Consider the following 11415-nt stretch of genomic DNA (forward strand, 5'->3'; position numbering starts at 1 on the left):
AATTTTGTGATTTTTTGGAATCAAGCCTTATCCTAGTTCAATGGGCTTATGTTAAATTATCTATAAATCCATATTAGAATGAGCCTGCTGGCTCGAGTGGTAAATGTGTTGGTGTGTTGGAGGTACTTTATTTGAATCTCTGTATTAGCAAGGGTATTATTTTTGTTCGGTTATCTGATAAAATTTCGGTTGAACTAAAATTTTGAGGAAGTTGTGAGTTAATGGAGTAATGGGAGAAAAAGGGAAGATTTGAGGATAATTTTATTTAGACTTTTATTTTCAAAATTCTCTCTTTCCAGAAAACTAATGTTCTTTTCCTCCTCCTATGTCGTTTTTCCCTTTTCCTTTTCAAACAGAATATTTTCACTTTTCTTTACTCGTTTTGACAAAATTGAGCTTCCTTGTCGCGGGATTTTGGATCGTTGCGTTTATTCGTTTGGTAAGTTAGTAGTATGTTTTGCTGAGGAGGGAGTCTCTATTTAACCTGTTAGGCTTTGTCAAATTTTCTGTTAATGTTGTACTCGTGTTTTAGCAGCAGCGAATCGAGAAGATTGTGACTCTCCTCTTGTGGAATCATAGGCAAAGATGTTTGGGGTGTTGGGGTAAGAAATGAACGCTTTTTTTGAATTGTTGTCGGTTCGTAGTTATGGTTCAAATCGTGAATTAAGTCTAATTTTGAGCATGAGTGTTGATTTTTAGGTTCTGAAGGGTTCATGTTTGCAGTAGCATCAAAACGATACTAGGTGTTTAACCGAAACACAGAAAATGAGATTTCAAAAAAATCTAAAAAACTGCACTGTTGACGCCACATGGGCGTATGGTTGTCCGTGTGGATGGCCGTGTGTGAGACATAGCCGTGTAATCGACGAAGGCTTGGGTGTGCGCAGGACACGACCGTCTGGTGGCTGGTGTGTCTCTGTGTGAGCCACACGGGCTAGACTAAGTGGGTCGTGTGAGCCACACGAGCATTTCACATGGGTGTGTGAATTTTGAGCCAGGCCATGTGGGCCACAGGGTATGTGGGCCCATAATTCTGAAATTTTCCCTAGGGTGGTACGGGTCGTACCAATCGACTGTGGGCCTATTGTAAGGTATGTAAGGGCTAATCAAACCCCAAAATTGTAGCTCTGATAGTCTGATATTCTGTTCTGAGTATGATAATACTATGCATGTTTGATTATCCTGATATGTGTACGTAAGCATGTTGAGCATGTCTAGTATGATATTCTATATCTATTTCTATATATGATTGTGGGGTGGGATTTGTAAATGAAGATGAAGTATTTTGTTTGGCGTAAATGCCTATATTTTGGCAGTTTGGCTGCATATATTCTGATATGTGTCTTAATGGCACAATGTGGTGTGTAGGGATGGGTAGGTGTTTTTAACCCTACATTGATGTGATGGGATGGCCAGAGGTGGTGTATAGAAGATGGGGGTAGGATTTTGTATATCTGAATCTGAGTCTGTTATTTGAGACTGTTATCTAAATTTGAATCTGTATCTAACTGCGTACATGATTGCAACACCCCAAACTCAACCTAGACGTTATGGCTGAATCTAGTGACGTCATAGGGAATGGGTTTTGAAAACCGTGAAGGCTTGGTAAACCATCATTATTTAATATTTACTAAAATCGTATTTTAGTCAGTTTCTTTACCAAACTTAGTACTGCGAAAGCCTTAATCATTTATAGTTTGTAAACGCAACCATGTTTTTAGGAAAATCGTTGTTTGCATAAAACCGTCGTTTTAATAAAACAATTTTACCAAAACAATCAAATTGAAAATCAATCCAAAAATAAATAGTTTAAAAAACAAATAGCCAGTGAGTCCTCAAAAGTTACAGCCCCCAAATAAGTCCAAATTCAAAATAAACCAAAAATACTAAGTTTAACTGTTTTATGATATAGTGGTCACCGCCGCACTGATCCGTCTAAGTCTATGTATTACCTGACAGAGCAGACAAAAAAATGTGAGTTTAACCAACAGAATTAGAATTGAAATACAAACAAAATCAAATATTCAGTCTCATACAGATACAGATTCGGGCTCAGGCCCATTTTATATACAAATACAGTAAATAGAATCAAATAATCAGAATCCTACCATCATCCTCTACAAACCATCTCCGACCATCCCAACACACCATGTGGGGTTTAAAACACCCACCCATCCTTACACACCACGTTGTGCCCATATGACATATATTAGATATAGTGCAACCAAACTGCCAGAAAAATAGGCGATGATCACCGTACAGTACACTTCCTTTGTAAATACAAAACCCACCCCACAATCATATACAGAACAGATGCATAATACATAGACAAATTAACAGATTGAATCATGCTTTTATATATATAGATATCAGATATGAAACTGACATAGTAATCAGACATGCATAACCATACCTAGAATAATGTTTCAAACTATCATGTCACATAGCTTTAGGGTATAGTTAGCCCTTACCGAACCTACAATAGGCCCACAGTCGATTGGGATGACCCATGCGGTCCTAGGAAAAAATTTAGAAATTTGGGCCCACATGCCCGTGTAGCCCACACGGCCACACTTAAGCCACCACACGGTCGTGTCTTGAGCACAGCTATGCCTTCGTTGACCATAAGGTCGTGTCTCGCACACGGCCATCCACACGCTTGTGTGACGTCGACAGTGCAGTTTTTCTACTTTTACCATAGCCTCGTTTTCTATATTTTGGGTACACATCTGGTATCGTTTTGATGCAAAAACACTCCCAATAGATCAACACCTAAAATCGATACCACAAACCTTCCAAAATCAATTTTAATTCATAATAAACAAAACCCACGAAACCGATAACATTTCAAACAAGCATTCCTCACTTACCCCAGAACTCCGAGCACTTTGGATTACAATTCTGCAAGAGAAGAGTCTTGATATTCTTGATTGGCTGCTACCAAGACATGAGTACATCATTAACAGAAAATTTGAAAAAACCAAACGAGATAAAATTAAAGACTCCCTCCTCGGCAACACATGCTACCAACTTACCAAACGAATAAACGAAAACCCGCGACAAGGAAGCACGATTTGTCAAAACGAGTAAAGAAAAGAGAAAATATTTTGTTTAAAAAGGAAAAAGGGAAAACAGTAGAGGAGAAGGAAAATAACGTTAGGATTTAGGGATTTTGGAGGTGAGAGAAAAATAAAATAAATTAAATTAAAACTAAGATAAATTAAAAGATTTCAAAATCTCCCCTCAATCCCATTAAATCCACTACTAACTGATAACTGCTCACTCACACAAACTTTTATCTCCATCCAAACTCCTATTGCCAACCAAAGTAAAAATTAATTCCTACACTCACATAGGGATTCGAACTCAGGACCGCTGACACTCCAACACTCTTACCACTCGAACCAGTAGGCTCATTCTAATGTGAAATTATAGGCAATTTAATATAAGCCCACTGAACCAATTTAATATAAGCTTGATCCAAAAAAAAGAAAAAAATTTGCTAAAGGTAAAGCTTGAACTTGGGACCTCTCACAAATACCCAGAACACTTAACCACAGAAGCAAATACACGGTTGTCTAAAAATTTTACAGAAGCCAGAATAAGAAAATTATGGCGTTACAATAATTCTATATGTTTCCATGCTTAATTCTGATGGGTTACACATTGAGTTTTTGTAAACTCACATCTGTTGTCCATTTTGTCAGGTAATCCACAAACTTAGGTGAATCGGTGCGGTAGAGACTCAATGGTGACCACACGTCCGTAAATTGTTTAAACTTAGAAATTTATGGTTTTATTCTTGATTTTTGCTTTTCATTTGAGAGTAAGTAATTTCTGGGACTCTCTGGAATTTATGGTTTAAACTATTGATTTTTGGTTTGTTGATATTCTACATGCTTGATAAAATTTTTTTATGGAAATGACGATTTTTAAGCAAAAAAAAAGTTTCCTAAAAACACGAGACGGTTTTTTTTTTTAAATTTATCGATTTTTGTTAGACTTCCGCTGAAAAATAAGTTTTGGCAAATAAACTAATTAATCAATGTTTTCGAAAATGGATATGAAGTACATGATTTCAATAACTGAAACAGTTTTAAATAATTAAACCCATTCTCTGTGACATATCTGGATTAGGCCATAACGTCTAGGCCGAGTTTGAGGTATTACAAATACATTCAATATGTATCTACCAATTCAATCCATTTCAATCAATCACTACAGCAAAATAGACTTTTAGGGACGCTTTTTTAGCCTTTAGCGGCGCTTTTAAGCGCCACTAAAACCTTTTGCGACGCTTTTGAAAGCGCCGAAAACAATGCCGCTATAGGTGAGGCCACAAAAATTAGTGGCGTTTATTAAAAAAAAGCGTCACTAAAGGTCATGGCTTTTAGCGGCGTTTTTCCCACAAACGCCGCTAATTTTGGCAGATTTGCAATACATTTTTTCCACCAATATTCAGCCTTTCCTGCATTAGAATCCAACCAAATGCAACAAATATAGCATAAAATGCAGCCAAAAATAGCAAATTTATCATAAAAATACAACAAAAAATATTAATTCTAAAAAATACTTCAAATTTAACAAAAGATATATAATTTAATTAATAAAGTATGATTTAAAATATGCTTACAATAATGTTAAACGTGACAAAGTTAAAAATATTCTTACAACGAGAAAACTAATGTCTAAGATGGCGGCTTTTGCGACTGTTGAAACATCTGCATCATCTGCTGAAGCTGTAACTGGAGGTAATCATACTTTTTGCTCTGCTCTGCTGCCATCGCTGCTACCTCTGCCTCCCTCGCTGCTGCGCAGTATCCCTTTCTGCTGCCTCCGCTCTAAGTTGTTGCTGGAGTTCTTCATATTTTCGTTGAAACTCGGTAATTTGCTCAACCGTGTTCGCTTGTATCTGAGCTATCTGATCTCTTAACCTCTGAACTTCAGCTTTAGCTTGACTTTCAGAAGGCATGTATTGCTGGGAGCCGGATCCAAAATATTGGGTCGGGGTAACACCAGATCCTTGAAATCGAACCCGACCGTTCCTTTCAGGACCCAAACTTTAGTGATAATTCTGTTATCAATATTCTCAAGATTAACAGAACTATCAGTCGAAGTAGTCGCTTCATATTCTGCCTTCTTCTCCTTTAGTTTCTCCTAAAAAATCAATTAAAGAGTTAGAAACAAAATATATAATAAAAATGAATGCAACATAACTTAACATTACTTAAAACTACTAATGATGAATTGAATTAAACAATTATAATTAAACATTATAAATATTTAGAATAAATCAAATATTATTAAGTAAATATACCATAATTTCTCCAACTTCAGATGTCATAGGAGATCCATCTTTCTTCCTATGTGTAATCTCAAAAAGCTGAAGGCGTCCAACTTTTTGTCCAGATTTGACTTCTTACAATATAGTAGTAAAAATATTATTTAATATTAGAAAGTTATTAATATTTGAAAGAATTAATAAAATTATAATACCTCGGCCTCAGCTACAGAAGCAAAACTTCTCAACCCTGCCGTGTGCGTGAATTTTTGTTTTTGCTTGCTGCTTATTCCAACTCGCTCACGGTCCTACATAATGAAATTATTATTATGTATATAGTAAACACTATATATAAAAGTTTGGAAATACGTAATACCTCTCCTTTCTTTGAATTCCAGAATCTAACCGCATCTTCCCATTGGTACCTCAACATTCCCGGTGGAGCATTTCTCAATTTTTCCTCAAGGCTTATATCTTTCTTAAAATATTGTTTTTTTAAAGTGCTTTTATTGTCTCTCCATTTTTTACCCAATGTCTTCTTGATATAATCATCGAAGACTTCTAAAGCAAACATCTCCTAAAAAAACACAAGTTTAGAATGTAAATATGAATGAAACTTAAACCAAAGTATTAGAAATTACATTCACATTTTGTTACCTTAATATTAGCGAGAGCCTGATTTTTGTTGCTATCAGGCATGTGATGCCATGATTCGTAGTTGATGGGCAACATATTGGCATTTCGTGCTAAAATGCCCAAATAGCCTGCTAAAAGTCGAGCTTCAGATCCAACAGGCTGGCCATAAGTATTTCTACTTACTTTGACACGCTCGACAGGATCTAAGTTGTATAAATCACTAAGCAGCGTACGTCCTCGAACTCTGCGCGTCCCACCATTTTCAGTTGAAAAATGATATACTATTATTATATTAAAATTTACAAATAAATCAATAATAAAAGTCAACACATGTAAAATAAACTTAATATTACTTTGAAATTCTTCAGGATCATCAAGTGTCTCCGCCACATTCGAAGATCCAACAACTGTCTGCTGTTCACTATTTCCTTCTTCCAAATTTGGAGTATTCTGGACAATACTTAAATCACATAATCTTCTTCTACGCTTTTTTCCTGCAATACACATAAAATAGTTAAAGTTTTAGTAACAAATTACAACAATAATAGTACATATAAAATAGTCAAATTATATAACATGACCAAGATTAAAATTATAATATTACATATAAGATTATGTAAGTTATGAAATTTGATCTTTAAATTATGTAAGTTATGAAATTTGATCTTTAAATTATGTAAGTTATGTATTATGTAAGTTATGAAATTTGATCTTTAAATTATGTAACTCATGTATTATGTAAGTTATGTAAATTATGTAAGTTATAAAAATTGATCTTTAAATTATGTAAGTTATGTATTATGTAAGTTATGTATTAAATAATATTTAAAAACTTATCCTGAGATGGGATTTGGATAATATTGCAACTAAAGTATAAACTATTCAATCAGTAATGACGAACCTAAATTGAAACTTTGTTTAACTAATTACATTGAACTTGCAAATGAGGAAATGGATGAAACCCAACCTTATTACAAGTTTTTTTTTTTTGGAAAAAAGGAATAGTAATTTGATTTTTATATTAAAATAAATTTAAATAATGGTCAATATTATTATATTGATAAAAACATATTTATAAGTCTTAAAAAAATTTAAAAATATTAAATATTAAAATCAAACATTATTAATATAAAAAATTAATCAATATGATGCATTACTCATTATTAGAAATATATACAAGGCATGGGATATAATTTGATGAGTAACAGAAAGTAACTTTTCATTTTAAAAAGTTTTTAAAACATTTTTTTGAAAAAAAAGAATAGTAATTTGATATTTATATTAAAATAAATTTAAATAATGATAAATATTATTATATTGATAAAAATATATTGATACGTTTAAAAAATATTTAAAAATATTAAATATTAAAATCAAACATTATTAATACCAAAAATTAATTAGTATTAAATATATACTTTTAGTCAAGAAGACAGTATTTAATCATATAATAAATTAATATTTTTAGTCAATATATTGAAAAATCATGTTAATATTTAAATAGAAAAATTACATTGAAATTGTGCAACTAATTGATTGAAAAAAAAATTGCACAAGTTCAAAATGTTCAATAATAAACTTGAAAATTTATAAACTAAGATGAACATTTATTAAAAGTTATATAAAAAATTATAAAAAATTGTATATAATTTTTCAACTGATAAAGTATAATATAATTATAACATAAAAATTTGATACAACCATAATGGTTAACCAATCAATCACCATTTTCTAAAAAAATAGAAGAAACATGTGCTTGATAAGATAAAGTACAATTTTTTTAACAGATAAAGTATAATATAATTATACTATATAAACACCTTCAGAAGTCTCACATTTACGATTTTAATTGCATTTTTGTATGGTGTTCAAGTATTGAAACAAGCATTGCTAGAAGAGGCAAGCATTGGAGGAAGTGCATGTATGCTGCTGCAGTATCTAAGAAGAAAGGAGAAAGTTATGGTCATCGCAATTACCACAATGGAGGATCCAAAGCCTTACCTAAGTCAATGTCGATTGAACCTAAGCAAATTGGATGGCAGAAAACTGGAGAAGCAGCAGAGGGATGCCGACGGAGATGTAGAAGAGGGGATGCCGATGGAGATGTAGCAGAGGGCTGCCGATGACGATGCAGAGGACTACCGAAGGCGATGCAGCAGACGTAAACCCAGAATTCTTGACCAACTGTCAACATTAACAAATATATATGAGTTCCAGATCAAATATATATTATCATTTTAAAGAATATTATTAATATACTATACTTGTTAACTCAGAAATTTAAAAAATATATATCTAAATATCAAATGTTATTATAAGTGTAACAGCAAAAATCTTGGTAAATAAATGAAACTATAAATATATTTACGAATACAACTTTAGAGAAAATTTGTTCTTTTTTAGGAAATAAAAAAGTCCGAGTATTTTTTTTTAAATTATAAATATATTTACGAATACAAATACAATTACACTTATAAATAATACACATCTAAGTATTAATAACTAAAATTGATTATTAACTCATAATCAAAATACATTCCAGCCAAAATAAAAAAAATTAAATTAACATCAAACATTACATAGAATTAAGCAATCAAGCACTAGAAGACTTTGCTCATCAATCAAGAGATAATTAATTATTACATAACACAACACTCTTTGAAAATAGTTTGTTATGGTTGTTCATTCTTTCAAGCAAAGAGGAAAGCTAGCTTATATTAACAATAAACCATATAGTAATCTTTTATTCATTTTCGAATGGGAAATGGTTGAAGCTATTATTTATTTCTTTTATCCAAATAAACACTAATGGTTTAAACTCTTCTATTTTAGCGTTAGTAAAAAAGTAAAAATACCACAAGCATTAATGATTAAACCCGTACATATTCTATAAATGCATCACAAAAATTATGGACTCAATAAATAATACAAACTCAAAATGCTTTCACTATTAACAGACAATAATATCATGGCTCGTGAATCTGTTGGAGGCTGTGGTCGACCATTATATCCCCCAGATGTGCCCTTAGATCTTTTAAGTTAAATGGTTATATAAAACTATACATATATATTTTGATTTTTTTATGTTTATTTTGCTTATCCTATATATAATACTTGAATGCTTATGTTTTTTTTCCCGATATTGGAATACTAATGTTTACAATAAAGAAAAATATATTTGTATGTGAATACCATATATATTATCAGAGAAGTTGAAAATAACCTATATACACGAAAATTTGGGGGAAAAAATTCAAAATGATAATGCAAAAACATATTATTAGCATCATATAACAATACCAAGACAAAATTAACATAACTACCGATATACTATTGATTATCCTAAAGCAATGGTTTTTGTGCATTCATTTATCAAGGATTAAAGAATGAGAATGGCAGACTCTATACATATTCTTCTGAAACTGCTTGATTTTAGCAGGCTAAATGCTTTCTTTGATAATGAAAACGCTAAGAACTTATCCCCCCCCAAAAAAAAAATACTGAATAAAAATTACAGAGCAATGAAAATCAAGGGGAAAAAACGTGTTTAAAGGAAAGAAAAAGGAATCATGATGAACCAAACTATATTACTTGCCCTTGAATGCTTGATTTCTTGAAACAAGGCGCCTTGCAGTGAGCATATCATCGATTTTAACAGAGCATTGTTAACAGCCCCAAACAGCCCCAAAACCCCGAAAAGAGAGAGAAGCACAGCAATCTAAGATTACCAATGTCAGCATGCTAAAGTCTAGGGTTCAAAAGAACAAGTAAATGAGAGTACCTTGATTTGATGGACTCGCCAAAGGTAGCTTTCAATCGGGTTTGATTTCAAAATGAAATCCCCTAATCTTTCTGCTTGCTGCAAAAATAAAACAGAAGTGAAATCGAAGTCGAAATAAAATCGAAAATAAACGGCTTGCTTGCTGCAATGAAATCGAAATGAAAGAAGGAGCTTTGGGTTTGATTAGAAAATTATAATACCTGTCGATCGAAAAGAGAGAGGGAGACAGCAAATGGGTTTGATTTGGGGAAATTTTGGGGTTTAGAGGAAACTATGATTTGGGGAAAATAAGGGTTTCGGGTTTGCAAATGGGGTGAAATGGCTTAGGCTGAGAAAGGCTGAGAAAGAAAAGGGAATTGAGAAAGAAAAGGGAATCGGGGGAGAGAAATAGAAGTACAGGCTGAGAATGGCTGAGAAAGAAAGTGGAATCGGGAAAGAAGGGAATTGGGGGGGGGGGGGAGAGAAATAAAACGGAGTCGTTTTAATCAAAACTAAAATTTAGCCGCGTATTATATCAAGACGGCACCGTTTTATTTAAAATAAATTACTTTTTTACAGCGTTTTTATCATAAACACCGTTATTGTTTGCCTTTTGCGGCGTTCTTATCATAAACGCCGTTAATGTTTGACTTTTTTATAATTTTTATATTGAATTATTATATCTTTTATATTAATTTTAAATAATTTTTTTTAAAAATTTAAGTAATATTTAAAATAATTAGATAAAATTTGAATTTTTTATATATTTTTATATATCAAATTGTTTAGATGTAATATTTTTAAATATAAAAGTATTAATTGATTACATAAAATTTCATCATTTAACAAGTCTCAAGTTAAATCCTAAATATATATAAAGCTTATCTATTATCTCTTAAATAAATTAAACTATAATCATAATTTTAATATCTTAAATTTAATATTATCTCTTTTACGAATATATAAGAAACTATTTTATATATAAATTAAAAAATACTAATTAACTAATCTAAACCTAAACCCCTAACTTTTATCCCCTAAACCCTAAATCATACAACATAACCCTTAAACCCTTAACCCCTAACCCCTAACACCTAAACCTTAAACCCCAACCCTTAAACCATAAACTATAAACCATAATCCATAAACCCATAATCCATAATCCATAAACCTTAAAATAGTAACTCTTAAATTTTAAACCCTAAATCATATACCCTAAGCCATAAATCTTAAACTATAATGATAATTAATTCAATATTTTAAAATTAAGACTATCTCTTTTACTATTATATAAGAATTTATTTAATATATAAATTAAAAACAATAAGTCATATACCCAAAAAACTTTAAAATTATTTTAAATAATAGTATTTTAATTTTTTTCATTTTTAAAAAATATTTTTCTATAATAAAAATTCGCAACACAATTAAATTTATGATTATAACCAAAATAACAATTAATTTTTATATAGACTTTTAAATTAATTTTTATATAAACTTCTAATAAATATACAAGTTAAATAATATCTTCTCGCATAGGAGTGTTAAATCTTAAAAAAGAAAAAGTAATTCTCTTAACATACTTTAACAAATTCAATACTAAACCACTTAATCTGTAAAAGCTAAAATATGAGATAAGTATTTGTACTTTTCGTAAAATTAAAATTTAGTCATTATATTTCTATTCTTAAGAATTTAATTCCTCTATGTTTCAAATTTCTAAATTTAAGTTTAATTG

The 11415-nt window shown here is 31.2% G+C and overlaps 1 protein-coding gene across 2 annotated transcripts; it reads right to left on the bottom strand.

The window, feature by feature from the left end:
- Window positions 1-5496: 5496 nt before the first annotated feature.
- Window positions 5497-10147, bottom strand: LOC107952994 (uncharacterized). Of its 2 annotated transcripts, none has more exons than XM_016888218.2 (7): window positions 9899-10147; window positions 9699-9776; window positions 9509-9635; window positions 7919-8101; window positions 6271-6411; window positions 5939-6161; window positions 5497-5858 (listed from the first exon to the last, which is right to left on the bottom strand). In XM_016888218.2, the coding sequence occupies exons 3-6, from the start codon at window positions 9561-9563 to the stop codon at window positions 6121-6123; spliced, it is 420 nt and encodes a 139-aa protein (XP_016743707.2). In that variant the 5' UTR covers window positions 9564-9635; window positions 9699-9776; window positions 9899-10147; the 3' UTR covers window positions 5497-5858; window positions 5939-6120. The 2 variants fall into 2 exon arrangements, with proteins under 2 accessions (XP_016743707.2, XP_016743708.2); XM_016888219.2 differs by having other exon boundaries at window positions 5657-5858; window positions 9513-9635.
- Between the last annotated feature and the right edge of the window lie 1268 nt (window positions 10148-11415).

Source organism: Gossypium hirsutum, chromosome A07 (assembly GCF_007990345.1).
Source record: "Gossypium hirsutum isolate 1008001.06 chromosome A07, Gossypium_hirsutum_v2.1, whole genome shotgun sequence".
Classification (NCBI taxonomy): Eukaryota; Viridiplantae; Streptophyta; class Magnoliopsida; order Malvales; family Malvaceae; genus Gossypium; species Gossypium hirsutum.

What these genes read in the sequence shown, in the direction of transcription:
- LOC107952994 (XM_016888218.2), bottom strand. Translation starts at nt 9,563, where the DNA reads ATGATATGCTCACTGCAAGGCGCCTTGTTTCAAGAAATCAAGCATTCA. An exon ending in TTCAATCGACATTGACTTAG is followed by an intron (nt 6,412 to 7,918) that starts GTAAGGCTTTGG and finishes TGTGTATTGCAG; the next exon opens with GAAAAAAGCGTAGAAGAAGA. An exon ending in TGATCCTGAAGAATTTCAAA is followed by an intron (nt 6,162 to 6,270) that starts GTAATATTAAGT and finishes TGGGACGCGCAG; the next exon opens with AGTTCGAGGACGTACGCTGC.